The following is a 21,815-nucleotide window of genomic DNA, read 5'->3' as shown; positions in this document are numbered from 1 at the left end:
ATAAGAAATTCTTTCTCTATTATGAAGAGGATTACGGAATTAGTTTTGACTTACGCGACATCGCCGAGAACCGCGGTAGTTTCCCAAATTTCTTAAATTCTCTGTGCAAATCGATGCTAAATCCTATCTACGCTCCACTTATCCTTCGACAGCTTAGAAATATGAGACTCGGCTAAGTTCTGAACCAAAACCGGATTATAGACCGAAAAATTGTTATGACCGATCGACCCCCTTTTGAAGTTACGTTAAAAAGGATCGGTTCCATCGTGAATGATATCATGAGGGTGGACCGCTTTTTGTTTGCGATCCGGTATAATTGCGGTTGTATCCGGGTCACCGACAATAGCGCGTGACTTAGAATAGAAAATAAATTTTTATCAGGGATAATCTCTGAAATATATTTTCTTACAAAAGAACTAGACAGATTTATATTGTCGCATTTACAATTGCAGTGAACCTATAAGGTGGAATTTTATCTAGAGTAATAGCAATACATTATTATAAAATAGTCTCAAAAACTTTGGCGGCTTTCAAATTCTTGGATGGAAATTTTTCCCAAATTCCTATGGATCGAACGATTTCGAAAATCTCTGATGGTGTTTTGTCCACATTTAACCAGAACTCTTTTAAACGTATCAGGAACTCCAGAACTTTTTAGCCAACTTTATTAATTACATTCTGCGAAATTGAAGAATGGGATGCTAGCTTCGTGGAGATCGGCTCAGGGAAAAAACACCGTCAGTCGTGGTCAGTGACGCGAAGTCGCCAGTAAGGTTACCGCGGCTTTACCGTTAAGAGTTCCCTCTCTGGGGGCCTTCGGCCCCCGGCCACTTCTCGGGCCCTCTCCTCCGACCCCTTGTAAATCCACCGCGATATTCCGCGCGATCGCGTTTCCATTCCGGTGTCTCCCGCTCCCGTCCTCGCTCGTTCGCCGTCTTTTTTTAATCATCTACCGACGTCAGCTTGGGCCCCTTTCACCTCCAGCGAGGCTTACCTCTTCTCCGTAGACTCGAGAAACGAAGGCACACACACAGATACGTGTCTCGATGTGTCGCACCTCTAGAATAAGAAATTGACGTAATTAAGAAACACGATAGTGTTCTAATTGCAAGATATATAGCGGTTGTTAATATCGATAGGATTCTAGAAAGCTGATTTTAACAAATTAAAAAACTTGTTCCTATAATAAAACGTACAGATTATCCCAGATTTCTTGTTCTAATTGTCGAATTTGTCTTTTTTTAAATTAATATATATTTTTTGTCTTTTTGAAGAAGAGAAGTTCAACTCAATTTTTCGCTATGTAAATATTTTGACATATACTTGAAATAATCATGATAAAAGGGAAATTTATATTTAAATAATGGGAGCACGGCTTTAACAAATTTCTGGCGAGTTAACGTCACGAACATAAAGAAAATGCGCGAACTTTCCCCTTTCGACGGAAACTTCACTTTTTTTTTAAAGCGGTAATTACGGACAAGTTGTTGAAGACACGAAACACGTATAACGGATTAACGAGTCGGAAAAGCCACGTCTGCTTTCCTTCCGTAAATCCTTCAGGTTGCCATATGTAATTATAATCGCATATCCGCGTTTATAATTATAATTATATGTATTCTGTGCTTCTTCGTAATTACTACGAAATTGTCAGCTGAATGCATCGTGTCGAATATTCGTCGACATAATGTGACACGCGCAAATTATAAATAAAATTGTCAGAAATTTATCGATGCAAAACAAAGACTACTGAATTAGAAAAGTCAACGATTAGATTGAATTTATCGCTTTATTTAAAAATTATATTTAATTATTTATCTATGTTTCATTTCTCTTTATGCAGTTTTCATAAAAACTTTGGTCGAATTCTTACTTTTAGTTTCTTCTGTGAAATGAATTGTGATCGTATTAATATATAATAGAAAAGAATATTATACATTATTCTTTTCAGTTAACTGTACTGTATCTTTACAAAGGAATAGGTATTGATATTATATACAATGTCTTAACAATCTGGCAATATCGCATCACACTTGCAATACAATAATTTATAGCGCAAAAATTAAAGTATAAATTCGATTAAATTACAATTACAATTCAAAAACTGATTATATTACGAACTTAAAAAGGGGGTAAGACTTCCGAGCATATTAGTCACAAGAATACATCGATGATTTGTTGGAGATTGCAAGAGAAAGAATTGTTAATGCAGAGTGATGTATTCCAGTTGTTAGAACAATCTTATCTTTCGATCCGCTCGCGCGATTCTTCGACAAGAGCGCGGTTGGTTGCGTCTGACGGGCTCGCAGCTCGGTCGTTCGAGTCCCAAGTATCGAAATGGTCTCGTTCAAGTTCCAAATACCGAATGGCGTCATCTGACAGGATCTCGTAGTACTATCTTTCGTTATGGTAGCGGAGCGATGACATGCGAGGTAAAGGCACACGCAAGTGCTCCGATGTCTCATATGGCGGATACCCGACGGGACGACGCCGGCGTCAATACGGAGAATCATGACTTTCCCACGGGACAATCGATAGCTCAATCCTTGGTTCGTTAATTCGATTGGGACGATGTGAGTACCGCCGAGATTATTGTCGATCAAAGACGGTTCGCTCGTTTCAATTAGCGTCGCTCGTATGGCCTACTTTTTTCTTTCAGGAGAGATCTGCGTCGTGTCGGTGCATCAATTCTCAGCTTACCATGAGATTGTTGCTTCTAAAACATTCAGCACGATGAATCCGTCTAACCGTGTATCGTACCTCCTTTTTACGTGCTCGAAATGTTTGCGCGTGAGACAGCGATGAGGTCTATCAGGCAGCTGGTCTAAAAGAGTTCAGCTATGGCTGAAGGTGGAACGGAGCCAAAGTCTATTGACGGTCAGATTTCGAGGGGTCAGTTAGAGATAAACGAATGCCTCGGTAACTGGTTGACGTACTTACAGGTTGGTATATCGCTTACGGTAGTACTACCGTTGTGCTGCCACATGTGTACAATAAAATTGTCTCCCGTACAGACACTTAATGGCCTATGTACAGCTGGTACTAAACTGGCCCAATCCCTGCAAGCGCTTCTCTCCGCGCACGATACGGTGGCGCAGTGCCGTCTGACAGGCCAATGTCTGGCTGGATGGGAAGAATTGGCGAGAGCTACCCACGTAGCCAGCAGTACGGTTAAAAATCATGTCATCACCGCTCTGAGAGATCATGAATCGCGCGACAATGACGGGGACAAGCATGTTAGTATAATTTATATTCAATCAGATTCTCTTCGTCGTTATAGACTATTGGCATAACTGATAGGGTGCTTCCATTCTTTCAGGATATTCTCAGAGAAAATCTCTTGACATTCATAAACTTGCAATACCAATTCTGCATTGCTTGTTGCGAGTGCTTGGGTAAGCCTTTCTAGGGAGATATTGAAATAAGTGATATAAGCATTAAAGTTACATTTAAAAATTGAAATTAAAGTAGAAAATTTAGTCAGTTAATGATTATATTTCGGTCCTGGTGAAATTAAGAGGGTTCTGTTTCCGCTGATTCATTATTCAGGTGGCATGGCGGAATGCTCTTGTTCTCAGAGCGGTAGCGGCGATTGCGACATCGCCGCGCTTCAGCAATGTTTCGAGCGTCTTTACAGCTCGCCGGTACTACCAATTTCCTCCTCGTCCACCCAACAGTTCGTGCAGAATTGTCGGAGGTCCCCCTTGCCGTATTCGTTGTTCCCTCTGCAGGTAATTGACACATTTGCAAATACGACACGCGACACTCCCTGTCGCAAATAAGCGCGTCACGCTCGGCTTCGTGTATCAAGGTTCAGAGGAGATGGTCAGAAACGGCGGCGGCGGAAATGTCGGGCGAGTCCGCCGAGAGCACGATGAGGCGTTGGTCGATGCCCTGGGATTGCAAGCACGTTATCGAGTGGCCGCGCCAGGACGCGAGGTCGCGATTACGGGTGCCTCAGCAGGATCGCAGTAGATCGACCACGCCTGACTCGATGTGGAAAACGTCGATGGCTAGTCAGGATGGTCTCCAAGAAGCCATTCAGCTATTGTCTTGCAAGCCAGGTAGCAAAACCTCAGTCTCTCGCGACATTGTGCGATGACTTTTTATTTTGTGCGTACACGATTTTTACATAGCGAAAGGAAACTTCGCGAGAAATTGTTCTCCGCGAAATGTGGGTCAGAAATTTCTTCGAAATTTAAGATTTGAAATAATTATCTGAAGGTGAACGTTTGATTCCGAGTATCAGAGTACTCGATACTTTTGCAAGAACGACTTTCCTTTCCTTCGTAATTTCGTCTAATCTTCGTAAGATCGAAAGGGCACGTTTGGCGGGCTAAATATATAAATTATAGCTATCCCGTTTTTTGCGTCCTCGAATCTGACGCGTCGAGGGTTGTTGTACGTTGTGCAGGAGTTCGGCCGTCCAATCAACTCTCGGCTTACACTAGTCAGCATATCCCGGGCGTCACTTTGACGACCTGCAATTTCGACTCGAATTACGACTCCGCTATTTGGTCGGGGTCGCGTAGGATAGGTTCACCTAGGTGCTGGCCGCAGGACTCCAGCGATCATTCGGATCAATCCGGGCATCGCGATAGCGATCACAGCGTTCACAGCGAACACAGGGACTCGGGTAAGACTTTTCTCGTCGTCGTTTTGTTTTAACACGATGATCGACGGTGTATCGATCCCTTCGCGATCCCTCACGTCGAGCCGCGTAAGGAATCGCCATGGGATTGATACACCGTCGTAATATTGCTACAGAACAGAGCGGTGCCAGCGGCAGTCACGGCGATAGCAAGGACAGCATTCACTCCCATAGCGATCATAGAGAAACCGAAACCGGTGAGTGCGTCGATATCTCGTGATCGTGATATCTCGTTTTATACCGCTGAAATATTTCGGGAGTGGCGTTAAGGCTTGACCGATATTCGTGCGCGATGATCTCAGATCGAAAACGTTTCTTTGAAGGTACAACGGACACCCTGCCGTCTCGCAAGAGCAGCTCGTCGACCGACTCCTGCGTCTCGGCGCACAGCCGGTCAGGTTCGGAAAGCGCGGGTGGCGGGGTAAATAAATGAGATCAAGTTATTTTCTCACTGTTAGAGAGAAAGAGAATGGGAGAGTGAGCGAGTGAGAGAGGGCAAGAGGGAGAGAAAGAAAAAGAATACAGTGTTAGTAAATCTATAAGTTTATTAAAACTCGTGTCTTCCAAGACATCGGCATCCAGTGAATAAAAAAAAAAAAAAAAAAAAAAAAAATAAGATGTTCGTACACTGACATTTTCGCATCACAAACTTTTGGATTTCGCGATCCAGAATAACAGAATAAATTCTACGTATATATGTCCTATATACAAGAAATGTAAAAAAAAAAAAATTAAATAAAATGGCTAAAAATGCAACGCTACAAGATGATACGCATTAACGCATATAGGATGCATGCAGTTGAAAAGAAACAATGATGGCGTACGAATAACTTTAATGGTGCATCTCCACCTGCGAGTAAGAACTCTCGAGAGCAAAAAGAGAGAGAAAGAGAGAGATACTCTTGAGAGTCTCTCTCTTTTTCTCTCTTTTTGCTCTCGAGAGTTCTTACTCGCAAGTGGACACGCACCATTACTCGCTGCGGTTGCACTCTTCTATTTACACTCTTTCGTTATGTTACACAACGCTCTTTCGATGTTATTAGAAACTAGTCTCTCGCCCTCCTCTCTTATTACAGCATAAACGTCGCTGATTTTAGGAGTGCACGAGGTCGCAATTGTACTCGATGTGGAGCGGCGGCGATCTGTCCTTCATCAAATTGCCGGAAAGTAACGAGATACAGGATGAACATCCACCCACTTAAATATCCGACACTTTTGTTTTATATCCAAAATGTATCCGAAAAAAAATCTCATCCTTTGGATTACTGAACCGTGAAACGATATCTCTTTTTTAAGAGATATTTTGGAAGAAATATTCTCTTATCTTTGAAGAATGTGCTCTGCACATTGAGAAAATAAAAGAAATTCAAGAGATTTTTCTCTCGAAGCCATTTTTGACAAACGAAGCCTCGTACAAAAATGATTTTACTCTACGTTGTATTTTTTCACGAGGAATTTTCTTCTGTATTTCATGTGATTCACATGGTCCAGTGATCCAAAAATAAATCGTCGCCACGATGAAACTTGTTGACCCGTGAAATCACTTAGAGATGCGATCAATTTTATTTGTGATGTATACATGTTTGATATTTGTGATATGGCGCGAGTTAGTACGTGCATATTGAGTGTGCAACTAACGATAGAAAAATATATAAAGAACGTTATACGGGCTGTCCACTTCGTAATGTTACTTAAATTATGTATATATTGAAACAAAAGTCGTGGAAAATATTAGAAAATGCACCATTATAAATTTGAGTAATTTTTCAAAAAATTACAAACCAGTCATTTCGTACTTTGGTGGTTCTAGCGTTAAAAGTATATTTAAAGAATTGTTGTTAATCCAATAAGAGAGAGAGAGAGTATTACAAAGTGTAACTCCGTCTGCGTTTAAAATATGGACGTTCTGTATGTTGTTAAAACTCGTATATACAGATGTACGCATGATCCAATTGGGAAGTATCGTTTCGCTCATTTGGGGATTACTCTTTGTTCTCTCGAATTCTACTCGATACCAAAGCGCACGTGCACGTTATGTATATTCCCGCGCTCTGTCGCGTCGGTTAGCGCAAACTTCGAGAGTGTCTTCGCACGCATCTCGTTAGATATCACTCGATCGATCCCGAAGCATATCACATTCCACTCGAAGAATAACGGCGCGTTTTACCCTTACCCTAATCGCTAGTGCGTGCATATCAACTGCCATAGAGATACGCGGTGCTACCGCTCGTAAATTTTCGAACATTTCATGTCCCACATTACGTACATATTCAGTATGTGTGCGTATTACATAAACAAAAGTCTTAAATAAAATAGAATTATCGTTAATCTAGCTCTACGATTTTTATTTTAATCATTTTTAAAATATATTTTCGGGCATGTTAATTCGTCATTCTCCCTCTATGTGCCTTTTTTTTTACAAATATTAAAGTCTTTATATAAAATATTTAAATAAGGAGATGAGATTAAAGTTTTCACTTACCCATAAAACTTTGTCATACGGTAAGTGGAAATACTTGAAAACTGTTCCTGCAGGCATATAGCGTCGTTTTACATCAGAATGTCCGGAAATTTATCAGCGGTACTGTAATCCACAATAATCTTTCCCAGAAAAATTTCGAGAGCAATCTCGCGTGTGTAAAAGCGATCTCGATTTTCCAATCGAGAGCGATTTGTTGTATGTACAATTTTACTTATGGCACGGATGCGATAATAAAGGTTTTCAATGTTGTACGATTAACCTAGCGTTGCACAAGTGCATTCTTAGTAAAAAAAAAAAGAAACAAGGGGCTACATTTACAATATTATATCGTTGCAGTCATATACAAAGACCAGGCCTCTCCAACAAGGTCGGGCTCGATCACGTTCGCGCTCGACAATACGTGGATTATTATATCACGTAATCGGCGCGACTTTGTGTCTTAAATGATAAAGTTCATAAAAATCCCTCTTGAAAAAGGGCGACACTGAAAGTATTGCCACAATCGCGCGATCGACTTTCGAGACTATTCAAAGTCTCGCCTTCGAATTTGCTGTGTTCAACGAATCGAATTATGAGGCTAACAGCCGTTCAACGTAATTCTATAAATCGCAGATTCACTCACTTATTACCATCGTGAAGTCATAAACGTCGGACGGTTTTCCGAAGTATCAAACTCCAAGCGTGTATCAAGATTCGAGTAAAGTTCTCACTTTTACGCGATGACAAAACGATGAATTCTTTACAAAAAGAATCAGCTTTGCGATCGTTATTGTCGGAATGTCTTTCACGCCAACACTTTTCCCCTCATTGCGTGTATCTGGAATAAAAGAGCGCCGAGGGAAGCGACGCGCGGACACGAACGCGACGTGGCTAATCCATTGCGTCTTCACCTAATTCGTCCTCGTCCTGGCCGTAATCGTCATACTGCGGGTCCTTCAGGTCGTCTTCCTTGTTTCCTTCGGAACACAGCGTGCATCTCGACTCGTTGATTCCGTAATTGAGGCACGTATCGCCTACGCACTCGCAGCAACCGTCGTGGAACCACCTGTAGCTCGTGGCGCCCATGCTCTGGCAGGACGCCTGACACTTGTTCCAGGAAATGCACTGCGCCATGAACGCGACCGTGCAGTTCAACGTCATCACGTTCGGCTTCAACGGATGCACCTCCTCGGTCGCGGTTTCTACAAACCAAAACGTATATCGTTAACTCGTGGCACTTAATCTTTAACGGATCAGCTTGTCGATGCTTATTTTGTTGTTAAATTTACGCTACGTATTCCGTAGGAAGGAATTGTTATTGTCTACGTATAACATTCGTGTTGTTTCGATTAATCACATTGCACGCGGCACGCGTAATTGATCAACCAATTCGTGCGCCAGAAGTTTTTCGTTCCGTTCCCAGTTTCGTGCATGCGTAATCGCGGCGTTTTCTCTCGGTGATGCAATTTCGATACTTACGCATATGATATTTCATTTCGTTCCCGGGTTTGGGCGCGAACGTCGTCAAGTCAAAGTCTACCGGATACGTGAAGGTGAGCCATCTCTCGTGCGGGTCCGCCTCGGCCGTGAGTGCCTGGAAGAGCGCTGGCACCGGCTCGCTGAACTCCTCCACGTGAGATTTCTTGCTCAACGGGTTGTCGGTGGTATTCGGCTTCGGGCATAGATCTGCGCACCCACGGAAATGTGTTACGTCATTTATGTAGGACGTTCGGAAATTATCTCCGCTTTTTTTTCTAGAGGAAAGTATATAGTATAAAACCGGATAAGCGGTTTAAATCCTACCGGTACCTGTCCTTTCACGAAATGTTCTGATAAATTAAAAATTGCTAGTGCTGTTTAGCAATTTATAAATATTGTAAATTTTATTTTTTATATAAGATATTTCAAGAGTGAGAGAGAGATTCACTGAGAGATATTTTATAGAGTTATATATAGAGAATATTCTTGAAGTAGAGGACAAGTGATCGGAGATTTTATTCTGAAATTATTTATTCTAGCCTATAACAGAAAGTTTATAAGTAATATTATAAATTATAACGATTGTTCAATGCAGCAATCTTCGACGCGCAGTGTCTGATATTTACAAACATTTATGAAATGTGCTGGATTATCTGGTAGGCTGGTTAATTAGAAGCATAAAAATATCGTCAGTTTTATATATTTTTATTTGTATCGATGTCTGCTTTGTCAATCATTTTAATTCATGATTTGAAAACTTTTTAGCGTAAATTAAAGCTTTCTCCGATCACTCATTCTTATCTGAGAATAATTATCAGGATTCTCTTTATAAGTTTATAAAATATTTCGATTTCAGTTTGAAAATTTCTGCATATTAAATCAATTATATCAATTAATACCAAAATGAATTTATTAATTAATTAATATTAAAAATTAATTTGTGAAACGGACAAAGAAAAATTTTGTCTAAAATCAATGTAGCTACAATTTAAATCTTCGGTTTTATCCAACTTTCTCTCGATTTATCCATTTTTACAATTGTTCAACGACTTTTGATAGAACACTGTGTTATTAGGATAGATTTTGTTTCTAATAACGATATACGATATCCCGATATATTTGGTAAATTGAAATATCAAGCAGAATTCGATTATTCTGAACGGTATCTTACCTACGCACGAGCAGCACTCGTCGTACAGGTAGCTCAGACACGAGAAGCAGTCCTTGCAACAGGTGCAGGTGACCAGGTCACACTTGCAACTCTGCGTGAGCATGCACTTGCTCACGACGCTGGCGCAGATCGCCTCGTTGCACGCTTCCGAGCGTTTCGTCGCGGTCGTCAGCAGCAGAATCCCGACGGCGGCCGCGACGAACAACGCGCTCCAACTCGTCATCCTATTTGGGATAGATTCGACTTATTGTTAGTTCCCTTTTATTTAACTTGCACTGCTACACAAAACGTCTCACTTCGTGGATATAATTACATGTCTACGTATTCCGAAGGAAAATAAAGATAAGGAGATCCTTCTTCGGGTGAAAGATAAAGGCAAGGAAATCCTTCTAGATATATGAACATAAATAAAAATAAACGAACAAGCTTGTAGAAGTTTTCGGTTTGAAGAAATGTTTTGAAATTGTACTCAACGTAAATAATAACGAGACACTTGAATTATATGTTAACGGAATGGCAGTTTGCTAAGGTATACGACTGTCGCGGTTTTGGAAACTTTGCATTTAAATTATTAATAAATTCAATAGATTTGTACATTATATATATATATATATATATATATATATATATAAGTTTTTAAATAAAAAATATAAAATTTTTATAATTAAATATATATAAAGAAGAGGAAGGAGTTTAATGTGAATAAAGTAAAAGTCGTATACACTGTACGGAATTTTCTATATAATTAAAAGAGTTATGAAGAAAAGAAATCATTAAAGTATCCATCAGTATTTTTTCTAAAATAGCTGAAAAAATAGAGCAATTTTAAGAACAGTTTGGAATTCAGAATTTATCTTTACGCTTATCTTTGTAAGAGAATGAATATAAACAACTTTTTTTTCAAACAATCCATTATTCCAGTGATATTCACGATATCTTATCAGAAGTATATATACTGCCGTTTTTTTTTTTTAACTTAGGCAACAAAATAATTTTTGTATAGAGATAAGAAAGGAGATGAGTTTTCTCTAATGATATTTTAATATTTTCAAGTGTGTTGTAGAATATTTGGAATATAATTTCTTTTTACATAGGAAGATTTCCTTTAAAACTTTAGAGTAGAAATTGCAGAGAGTCTGATTGTGTGTGTGTGTGTGTGTGTGTGTGTGTGTGTGTGTGTGTGTGTGTGTGGTACTAAAAACCAAACCACAAACGCCACAGATCTATGATCGTATTACTGCTGAAAATTATATACGGCCGCGTTCAACCGCAGTCCACGTGATTTTTATGTGCACTTTTCCCCACGCATACGTAGACGCAGACTATTGTTTATCTACTAGTAGAGATGCCGGACAGTGCACGATTATAACATTTTCCTGCTCGCGCGCCGCTCCCGGAGTTGCATTACGGAGACGAGAAGAACGATTATGCCGACGAGGCCCGATTAAGATTATTAAGAATATTCACGAACGTGAGTCAGGGTGTCATTAAGCGGGAACGCGTGCTAAAAAGAATGAAATTTCAGTCTCCTCTCCTGGCAAGCGCTGCTATAACGTGCTAACCCGAGCAATCAGCGTAATGTTGCTCCTCTCCGTTCCAGGGATAACGCCGAGGTCACCGTTTAATCTCGTTTAAGCCTTCGCAAATTCGGGGTCTCTTTGCTAATGGATGTGGAAGTGATTCTCGCTTCATGCGCGAAGGAATTGTCGCGGGAATTCCGGAGCTCATTTATTACGATAAAGTGCGAAAACGGATTTTCTTTAAAGTTATAAACGCAAATGTAGACAGAGAAAGTTACATTCTTGCGGAAATTGAGATATATATCCTATGTAGAAATTATCTTCTACTACGTGAAGACATATCTCTCTCATGCAGAAAGATACGATGGTAAATCATCAAAACGCCGAAATTTGCTATCAGTCAGAAAGCAGTTACATCTTCAAATGTGTTCGTGATTGCCGAGCAAGTGTCGTGATCATACTCTTCATTTTCAAAGTTATTATGTCTCTTGATAAATCGACAGATACGCGCAAATTATTCCCGGGAGCATTGAATACTTGGCCATATAACGGGGAGGCTAAGGAGACGACGTTAATCGAATGCAAAACGATCGTTCGTGCAATAATTGCACCTTTCGAACGCACGCCCATTAAAGAATCTATTTATATCACGCATAATCGCGTCCTACGATATCTCGGGTGAATTATTATTGGAAAAGAATTCCACTACAACGACCTGTTACACGCGTGATTGAAAAGGCGCGACCGACTCGATCTCGTACGCGTCGCTGCTGGCCACGACTTTCACGCTCGCTTTCCACACGTTTCCACATCTCCTGTTTATTAAACGTCTATTAAATGCTATTAAACGTCACTGAGAATTAATCCCAGGATTTAGAAAGAGAAGAGATAACATCTAAATATCCAGTTACATTCGTGTCGTTCATTAAGCGATTATTATAAAAATTTATTAAAAATTATCAACAACCTGTGAATGATCTCGATCTTCTCGATTGTCTTGAGATACAAGCGGAGTTTGTTTCTATATAGCTAATTTGTAAGTTTGATTCACACACTTTAAACAATTGTGTCTGCGTGTAACTTCTTTGTTCCTTTTACATATGTATTTGAAGCACGAAGATACTTTTTACACTTTTATACGTGTATCTTACGTTACACATTTTCACATTTACGTTTTGCATTTTATATTCCCCGTGTTATTTAACATAAACTGTTTTATTTTTCAATGTTGCTGATAAAACTTCATTTTTTATATCTTCTTTTTTACGCGAAATTGATTTTTATTTTATTTCTATTTTACTAAACTTATATATTTTGTACACTTCTTCGCCGTATATTTTATCGTATATTTCGAATCACTTTTCAATCTGTTACGTCCGCTCGTTATTTCACCGAACACTACCGAATGACAGGACCCACCGCACGGGCAGATTCCTGTGGCAGACTAATCACGAGGATTTTGACGGCAGGGACGACTGTAGTTTTAAGGTATAGGAGACCCCCACTCTCTAATTTTCGAAACGGTCCTGGGTCATTCGTAAATGAAGGCGCACCCGACCACTGATGGAGCGGTTTACGATGGCTTCCAGGTAATTATCTGCTATGCTCTTTTGTGCGCCGACACATAAGCACAATCACTTGGGCAGTTTAAATTATTTAAATACCTCCATCACAAATCAATTCGTGCAAAACTGCATGTCGATTTAGGTAGATAATAATTAAATTATTCACGTCATTGTATCGCTGCGTGTGCCCCCTCCCCGAATCGAAGAATCTGAGAATTTAGAAAATATTTATGGTCATTTTTGCCGAATTGAGAAGTCCAGCTGTTTAACGACTCGACGCTCAAATGAGAGGCTATTCGTCAGTCCTATTATGCTCACGATATATAAACAGCGAAAATAACGGGAGAGGGCTGTTCCACTTTCACCGTGTCAAATTAATATCCTTTGTGACAATTCCTTTTCAACTGCACTCCACGTTATTGACTCAGATTTAAATTTCGAAAGTCGTCGAATAATCCCTTCTATTCTTATGAGAGGGACACCATTATGCTGATCGCTACTGCGGATTATAGCGCGTTTTGGAAACTACACTACCCTAAGCTCTCTCAGGTCAAATCTCGGGTCAAATAAAATCCATACGGTTCAAGTTTCTAACGAGTCATCCCAGGGATTATTTTCTTACTTCTGCGGACGGATAATGGTTATCTTGTGGCATTCGTTGTCGCGTACGTGTCAATAAATACACCCCTCATAACATCGAAACAATAAATATTATTTGACGATCATTGACGATGGAAGTGCGCGAACTTTTCTGCATTTTACCGTCTTATGTTTATTCGTCGCGAATGACTCGATGGATCGCTGTACCTTTTTTTATATTCTCGTTAGAGGCTGACCGCGTAAAGCGGCAATGAATGAGCGCGCGAGGTACGCTCGGGACACCGCGTACGTGGAGACGGGCGCGATCGGACGGTTTTAATAAAAATTCCAGCTCGCGAGCGAAATGTGGATGTTTGTCATCCAGGGACAGGCGTGCTGCTGCCGCCGCTTGCTGCTGCTGCTGTTGCTGCTGCTGCTGCTGCTGCTGGCACTCACGATCAGCAGCCTCGCCTCTCGTTCTGTAGCCCGAGGCGATGGAATAACTTCAATAACAAACGCCAATCGCCTTCGTAGAAGGCGGCGGCAAGCCTGGTATATCTACCTACGTGTCCGTTCGTGTACACCGCGTTCACACGGCGGAGGAAGACTTTCCAATCATTTTCTGTTACTATTGGAGCGTAAGCTGCTCCTCCGTCCCCTTCCTCCTCGCCCGCCGTCGTTCCACAAGTGCGGGCGCGTAATCCTTTAAACGTGAATGAATTTTTGCTGTCGTCGAAAAAAATTATGCATTGACGCGAGATAAAATATAAAATAAACACGAGCAAAGAGAAACGACAAAGATAATTTCCGGAATAACTTATAAAAAGATATTAATTAGATGTTTAATCTTTATTTTTCACTCCTGCAACGCGTTTGAAGAAGGAAGAGTGTGTCCACGTTTCGCTCGGATGAAAAAATCAATTAACGCATACATTTACACTCAAATCACTCGGGAAGGGTTAAAATTGCTCCCGGCTTCGGTGGAATCGGAGTCGAATTTCGTAGAAGGTCAGCCTTTTATACGTCGCGTTTGCCGTGACGCAATAAGTCGTAGATTGGAGTATTTTACCATATTATGATTATTACTCTACTTATTAAATATTTTGATAAAATAAAAAATGAATGCGTTTAATTGGATGACAAAGAATCCTGGTTTCTAATCTTTTGCACTTAATCTTTAGACCGCACACACATCGAATGGATAAACGACATTTTTTTCGGCCAGCGCTTTTCGGGAAATTCCGTTAAAGTTAATTAAAGCAAGATCGCATCGATTTGATGATGCAGGATTACCGGAGTGGGCGCTAAAACTCGATCGTCCACCATTCCTGGTGACCTCCTTCCTTGCGTTAATATCCGTGTTATCGAAGCTGAAGCATCGCTGTCAATTGCCATCGCGCCGTTATTGCGCTATCGCTGCCATTTACGGTGTCGTCTGCCGTATTATTATTTTCGGTTATTGCAGGAATTACCGAGCACACGAGAGACACGCTCTCTCGCGAGATCGAGCCTCATCGGCGCAGTGCCTCGCCATCGAACAACCCGCATTTACAGCGCGCGTTCGGCGTTAAAACGTGGCCCACGGCCTGTGATAACGTCGAATAGCATCTTAATAATAGACAAGGGACAGTCGGAATGGGACGTTTAACGTTAAATAAGCCGTTAAAGACGTCGATTAACAGCGAAGCCGTTATTCGCGTGTAATGAAGTTTCTGTGATAGCCGAATTGTGATTTTATTGAAGAAAATGAAAAAAAAAAAAAAACATTCGGAAAAAAAATTATGAAAAGATTAACTGCAATACTTGATAAAATCTGCCCCCCCTTTTTTTACATAAAATACGAAGTTAATATCTATATATTCATTCTATCTATCTGCGCTTTTTACATTTTATACGAATTATTTCTCATTATAATCGCAATGTATTCCTATCGCATTTTTAACGCCGAGTTTAAAATTATAATCTTTCGTGTTATCATTTCTTGTTTGCAGTGAATGCAATTCTTATGTCAACGATATATTCATTCAGATGAAACTCAAAACAGTCGCGTTTCGTGCTAATTGGGTACAAATAGAGATACAATTCACAATTAGTAGACTTTTCTTTCCTGAACTCTTTTAGAGAAAGCCGCGACCCCGGTTTTCTCGGAGTTTTGGCAATGCATTCAAGTGTTAATCGAATTAGCGGCTTGCCGATACTCGGAAAGATGTACTTAAGCGCGTGGCACGGATCGGATATGCGGCGATGCATGCATGCATCGCAGATGCATTTGCGTCTCTCCCGGCTTTCTCGAGAACTGGAAGCCGGACGATGAAAAAGTGTCCATTGACCGTCATCGCGAATATAGATCACCATTGAGGATTCCGTCGACGTTGCCGACGCGATTGCGTTCTCATAAAATTATAACTGAGCGCACGCGGCCGATGTGCGTCTCTCAATTGATGACGGATTGATAAGTGAATCGCTCGACTTGAGTCGGTAAGGCGCGTATTAGAATCGAGCCCGCTTCAAACTTGGAAGTCTCGCGATCGCGCGACGATTCCGCGAAAGCCGCGTTGCAAATAGATCGATCACGCAACGCTTTGTTCCGCAACGCCAATCCACCCCGTCATCAAAAATAGCTCGCTTCTCTTTAATAGACTTTCGGCGAAACTGGAAGAAAAAGAGGAAGGCGCGAAAACTCGCTAAACGAAAATTACGCGGCGGCGGCGGCAACGGCTGTAATAGTTCTCTCCTCGGGTCCCACCGAAATTTCTTTCATCGAACAGACCTCCTCGTGTTCCGTCAACAAGCAAGCTCTTCGAGAAACGATTCTCCTGACGGGGTGAGGAGGAGGAAGAGGAGGAGGAGGAGGAGAGAGGACGATCTCGGGAGAGAGACGGAGTTCTCCGCAGTTCCTCGGCCGATAATAGCTCTCGTCGAGAGATCGGGGTTCGATCGCGTTCGAATTTCGAATGCCTCTTTAATTGGAGACGAGCTATTTATTTTTCATGATCACAGAGGAGAGGAGGCCCGGCCGCCGCGATCCGGCGCGATCGCGATCGCGGCGGATCCGGGCGGATCTTTCTCGCGCGCTCCCGTCGGCACGGGGGGAAGGGGGACAAGGAAGGGAGAGGAGGAGGAGGAGGAGGGAGGCGGGGGATCTATCTAACGGCGGATAGAGTCGATCGATATTTACCTGGCACTACTCCGGCGGCGCGTCGTGTTCCAGCAGCGGGACGGCGCGGCGGTGCGCGCCAGTTACCTATACGCGCGTGAGAAACTATTTTAAGAGCGCGCAACCGGTTCGCGTGTTGCGACGACCGCCGCGGGACATGTTTCCTCAGCAAGAGGCGAAATCCTTCCTCGCATCCTCTAGGAAGAGCTGCTCCTTCGCGGTTTCAGCGGTTTCGTCAAAATCCTCGTCGCCCGCGACAAACGAGGATCCGATTGTCTCGCTTTAATTCTATTCGCGAGAAAATGTTCCAGCGATCGTTAAGGCACAAAGATAAGATGCACCGGCACTACGTAACGCGCGGAAAATGATGAGATGTAGTCTTTCTCGGACGATCACTCGCCTGAGATCCTGACGAATCTCCCGGTCGTCGTGGTAGGAATGCGATGTCTTCGCGACAGGCGAGATCGTCGATCGATTCCCTCCCAACGCTCGATCGCGCACACGTTCGATGGACGTTCTTTACGGAAATCGCGCACTATATATCACAGCGTGCTTACGACGCAGCCACTCGCGGCTCTCGCGCGAAGCACCGTATCGCGCGCGTATATACACGGTGAACGGTGAACCGTCGTCAAAACAAACTCGCGGAGTGACGAGCGTCCGTCCTCCGCGAGGATCCTCTTCCTGTTTGGCAGCGGCGGCGGCGGTGCGCTCGGCGTGTCCCATCCGGCGCGCAGGATGCACCGCGAATCCCGTACGCGGTTGCACCCGCCGCGGGTTACGGATTTACGACGTTCCCGCGTTGCGACGCATCGCGACGCACTTGCGTCGTGTTTATCGCGATCGCGCGATCGTGATCGCTCGCTCGATCCGCTCGCTCCGCTCGAATCTCGGGTCGATCGACGTCGGAGAGGAGCGGTGGAGAACGGCCGTCGCGTCACTTTTTCGAAAATTGGCGGCAGCGATCCTCCGCGAGACGGCGAGAGACGGTGCGACAGAGAAGGAGAGAGGAAAACAGAGAATGAATAAGAGATTTGTCGGCGGGTGTGACGAATCGAAGAGCGGCTCTCATTGGACTGAATTAAGGAAGAGCGTGGACCGCGAGGACCGCAGAGAAGCGGAAGGAGGAGGAGGAGGAAGAGGAGGAGGGTAAAGGAGGTGGTGGCGACGGCGGCAGGCGGCAGCGCTCGCCGTCGCTGTTCGACGGTGGTGGTGGTGGTTGTACCGTCGCGGATCTCTTCGATGGAGGTGGAGAAGAGAAGAGTGAGAACGAGAGAGAGCAAGCGCAAACGGGAGAGCGCGAGCGAGAATGATGAAGGGAGAGAGAGAGAGAGAGGACGAGAGGCACACTCGGTAAGAAAGAGAGAATAAGAGAGAGAGAGAGAGAGAGAGAGAGAGAGAGAGAGAGAGAGAGAGAGAGAGAGAGAGAGCGAATGAGTCCGCTGACGGTCGGGTAGTCCGGACTACCGACTGCATAAGACTGGTTTTCAATTTTTTCCCGACTTTTTGTTTTACCTATGTGCCGTGCCTCGCACAGTCTCACCGCGTCTCTCTGCCTCTCTCTCTCTCTCTCTCTCTCTCTCTCTCTCTCGCTCTCGCTCTCGCTCTCTCTCCTTCCCCTCCTGTTCTTCGACCCTCTCCTCCTCCTCCTCCTTCTTCTCCCTCTTCTCCCCTTTTCCCTCCCGCAGAGCGTACTGGACGAGTAACGGGTGAGCCGAGAGCTCCGGGCCGCCGTCGCCGATCCTCCGCTCCTCGATCGCCGCCGGCCGATTGGACCGACTCCGAAATCCTCGGGGACTCCGATCTCTCTCTTCGTGCGGATGGTCCCGCGCGATGTATCTTTCTCGGCCGCCGCCGGGTGCATCGAGAGTTTTTGGACTGAGAACAAAGCTCGATGATGCTGCTATTAGACTGAGATTGTTGTGTCAGATCCATAAGCTTGCGTATTTATCAAAGCAGTTAAACTTGATACTCAAAAATCAAATATGTTTCTAATTGCATACGATATCGTGAGAAACGATATCTCTTTTTTTGGTTGTACAATCCACAGTCGTTTTTGGTGGAAAGCGACTTGAGATTGATCGGAGATGCTTTCAATATAAATATATCATTAGACTCGTGAAAATGTCAACAAATTAATTAAAAGACGGCGATACGAGTCAAGCGCGGTACGTGGTGCGCAACTAGAGAATTAATAGTTACAGAAGTAACGAATTACAATGTATATACGTATATACATATATTCCAACTTAATAAACTGCGCGCCGATTGTTTGTCGGACTTGAAACACAGTTATCGTTGGAACATTAATACCCTTCCCTCCCCGGAATTAAATCTATACGATTTAATTATTTAAAAAACTGTAAAGAAATTACTTCTGTAACTATTAATTATCTAGTTGCGCACCACGTACCGCGCTTGACTCGTATCGCCGTCTTTTAATTAATTTGTTGCTTTCAATATAGTCTTGACATTAAAATCTGTAAAAGAATCAGGAGTGATTTTCATCTCTATTAGATACATCATTACATTAATATGCAGATCTGTGAAGATGGAGACCGAGAATAATACATCAGAGAATTGACGAACACGTTGTCCATGCGCGAAAGTAGCGGCTTTTTCGTCAATAACATAAATCGCGTATGCTAATAGCTCCGTAGTTCGAGAAGATTTATCTCCGGCGAGTTTTGCAATCGAAACCCGGTGTAGATTAACGATGTAAAACCAACTCGACTTGTTTTTACGCCGATTGGATATTCTGCGTATCTAAAATAAACGTTGTCTTTCACTTCGTCAAAAACTAAATTGCAATAACTGTTGCTAAATTAATTCCAGTTAGTCGTTCGCTAATAATAACACTCTTCAGTGGACACAGAGCCGGCCTCTCGAGTATCGATACTCGGGAATATTATATACTCTCAACGAGTTTTGCAGTAACATCGCGAGCGCGAGGTATATCACGAAACTTAAAAGTGTTCAAGGCGCAAATAGCGAAAGGGAAAACAGTACAATTGTACGACTTATTCATCGATATCTCGCTACTTGTCCCAGTTTTGCAACTTTTCTTACGCATTCTGCGTCTAATAATGCTAACGCGACTTTCATCTCGCGTTATCTCATTTTGAGTCGCCGCAAAGTCTTTGCGCGACCGGCTCGAAAATCAAAAACTTTTCTCGCGAGTCGATAAGTCGCGCGAGTCCTCCGCCGGGAACGTTTCGAGGCGGGGTTGCGAATTCCGTAGGCCGTCTAACGTTGAGTTGGTATTCACGCTCGTGCGTTTCTGCGCGCCGTCAGCAGCGGAATGCAGATGAGTGCGGGTTGCATTCGGAGTATTATCCAGCGCGCGCGCGCGCGCGTGACGCCTTGGGTCTTTTTTTTCTTTGCGGGAAAGAAATACGCGAAGAATTCGAGCGCGTAGAAAAATCCGACGATTCGCGCACGCGTTCGGTTGCGTAAGAGGAAGTTCGCGAAGTTTGCGCATGCACTCGGATTTCAAGTGTTGCACATTGCGAAACCCTCGAAAGCTCTCGATCGTCAACAGTCCGCTTATGTAGCCGGTCGTTTTAGCTGGAATTTAGCTTGCTCATTTCTCATCGATCGCGCCGTTTATTATCGATCATAATTCATCCCGTTTTCCATTCGAGGATGCTCGTCGGCAGGCATAATCGCATTTTTATTCCAAGGCTGTGCCATTCATTATTTGCCATCTATGCAAACACTTGGTTAATACAATGTGTGTATAAAGGAAAAAAACTCGACGATTCGTGCAGCGCTCGGTTATACTTGACCGAATAATTATGACTATTTTTTTACGAACTGGACACTTGTCTCAGAATTATTGATTTAGCGCAGTGATGTATGAAAATAATAAGACATTTGTTCACAGATTTATAAGATAATGGCATAAATAAGTAACAAATATCGAATATTAATGCTTATGTACGCATGTGTGTGTGTGTGTGTGTGTGTGTGTGTGTGTGTGTGTGTGTGTGTGTGTGTGTGTGTGTGTGTGCTAAATATGTTATTTTTTAGTTAAATAATTACTGAAAGCCTTTGCTATAATTGAGCGATAAATTATACCGCGCGAGTTGTTATGACATACAGAAAATAGCCGAGTTCGCCGATGGTATATAATGTGTATCTTGTTCACGTAAGGTGTCAAATAAATAAACATTTTTATTCGCTTGCCTAGCCACGCTTGCACGATTTCTCGCAATCGTTTCACAACGATCGACGGCATAAAGTTCCGCCTAAGTAACAACGCAGGCGATTCTTCTCGATGGATTCACGAAACTCGTCGCAGATTTCCGGCTGACCTTTCTCACCTCCGGCCTTCCCTCGTCTCGCGGCAAGTGCGAAATTAAAAGATCGTGACATATTTGCCTTTACGATATATGTTCGGACGCAACATCCGTCGTACCGCGCTATCGATTACGAAAAGGAAAATGATATGCCGCGGATCGCGAGGGGAAAACGACAATTTATATTCCCGATGCATTCCGAAACTCGCGCACAGATTATCCGGCTGACCTTTCTCGCCTCTCTCGGCTCTCTCGCTCTCTCGCTCTCGCGCCTCGTGGAGCCCAAGTGTGAAATTATTCAACGCGCCGCCGCGCCGGTAAGGAGGCGATTTCCACAAAGAAAAGAACGCGCGCGAGCGCGCGTGGATCGGCGATTATTGCAATCTTGATTATCGCAATATCGAAAGGGGAGCGATCGCGAAGGACTTTCGGGCTGCGTGGCTGGACTTGGGAACTCGACTCAATTAGGTGTCCGAGTTCTCGTTCGGTAGGCGAGAACGTAAGACTGACGTGTGAGGTGCTTGCGGGAGACTTTTACCTTATTTCGGGTGGGTTGCACATTGCACACGAAATGTCGATGTTCTCGATTTTGTAAAGGTGCTTCTTTTGTATCTACGATTTTTCAGCTTACGGTATAAAGGTGTGTGAAAAAAAAAATATATTAAATTTATATAATATTACTGACAAATTCTCTCTCTCTCTCTCTCTCTCTCTCTCTCTCTCTCTCTCTCTCTCTCTCTCTCTCTCTCTCTCTCTCTCTCTCTCTCTCTCTCTCTCTCTCTCTCTCTCTCTCGGATGTAACGTACTTTTCATGAGATTTTACTTCGACACGAAATTACGAAGTTGGCTTTTCATTCTGAGAAACGTGAAAAATATATTGCCGCATTCTTTGGTTGCATATTATTTTGTCTTCTCAGACATTGCAAGGACG

The 21,815-nt window shown here is 42.9% G+C and overlaps 2 protein-coding genes and 1 long non-coding RNA gene across 9 annotated transcripts in view; 2 read left to right on the top strand and 1 right to left on the bottom strand.

Moving 5' to 3' along the window:
- The window catches only part of LOC143893228 (uncharacterized), an 83,306-nt gene that overhangs the window by 35,456 nt on the left and 26,035 nt on the right, over positions 1–21,815 (top strand). The gene's annotated exons all lie outside the window — the stretch shown is intronic.
- On the top strand, positions 2,406–7,391 carry LOC143893251 (uncharacterized). Of its 6 annotated transcripts, none has more exons than XR_013255748.1 (10): positions 2,407–2,573; positions 2,660–2,942; positions 3,015–3,236; positions 3,320–3,395; positions 3,550–3,731; positions 3,812–4,064; positions 4,415–4,636; positions 4,768–4,848; positions 4,954–5,177; positions 5,749–7,134. XR_013255748.1 is itself a non-coding variant. In XM_077398429.1 (10 exons), exons 2-10 carry the CDS (start codon positions 2,841–2,843, stop codon positions 5,851–5,853), a joined length of 1,362 nt encoding a protein of 453 aa, XP_077254555.1. In that variant the 5' UTR covers positions 2,408–2,573; positions 2,660–2,840; the 3' UTR covers positions 5,854–7,134. The 6 variants fall into 6 exon arrangements, 4 of the variants coding, with proteins under 4 accessions (XP_077254557.1, XP_077254558.1, XP_077254555.1 ...); XM_077398429.1 differs by having other exon boundaries at positions 2,408–2,573; positions 4,954–5,072; XR_013255749.1 differs by having other exon boundaries at positions 2,409–2,573; positions 4,975–5,177; positions 5,749–7,391.
- LOC143893252 (twisted gastrulation protein homolog 1) lies at positions 6,107–17,883 on the bottom strand. Its single transcript, XM_077398433.1, has 4 exons — positions 16,605–17,883; positions 9,763–9,986; positions 8,592–8,798; positions 6,107–8,314 (listed from the first exon to the last, which is right to left on the bottom strand). Exons 2-4 carry the CDS (start codon positions 9,983–9,985, stop codon positions 8,004–8,006), a joined length of 741 nt encoding a protein of 246 aa, XP_077254559.1. The 5' UTR covers position 9,986; positions 16,605–17,883; the 3' UTR covers positions 6,107–8,003.

The sequence above is a fragment of the Temnothorax americanus genome, unplaced genomic scaffold (assembly GCF_048541705.1).
Source record: "Temnothorax americanus isolate GAGA-0224 unplaced genomic scaffold, ASM4854170v1 Scaffold12, whole genome shotgun sequence".
Classification (NCBI taxonomy): Eukaryota; Metazoa; Arthropoda; class Insecta; order Hymenoptera; family Formicidae; genus Temnothorax; species Temnothorax americanus.
This window is presented reverse-complemented; position numbering and strand designations above follow the sequence as displayed.

Coding starts and splice junctions, on each gene's coding strand:
- LOC143893251 (XM_077398429.1), top strand. CDS start 2,841: ATGGCTGAAGGTGGAACGGAGCCAAAGTCTATTGACGGTCAGATTTCG. Junction 2,943..3,014: donor ACTGGTTGACGTACTTACAG/GTTGGTATATCG, acceptor TCTCCCGTACAG/ACACTTAATGGCCTATGTAC. Junction 3,396..3,549: donor TGCTTGTTGCGAGTGCTTGG/GTAAGCCTTTCT, acceptor TTCATTATTCAG/GTGGCATGGCGGAATGCTCT.
- LOC143893252 (XM_077398433.1), bottom strand. CDS start 9,985: ATGACGAGTTGGAGCGCGTTGTTCGTCGCGGCCGCCGTCGGGATTCTG. Junction 8,799..9,762: donor CGAGTGCTGCTCGTGCGTAG/GTAAGATACCGT, acceptor GTGGGTGCGCAG/ATCTATGCCCGAAGCCGAAT. Junction 8,315..8,591: donor CGAAATGAAATATCATATGC/GTAAGTATCGAA, acceptor TTTGGTTTGTAG/AAACCGCGACCGAGGAGGTG.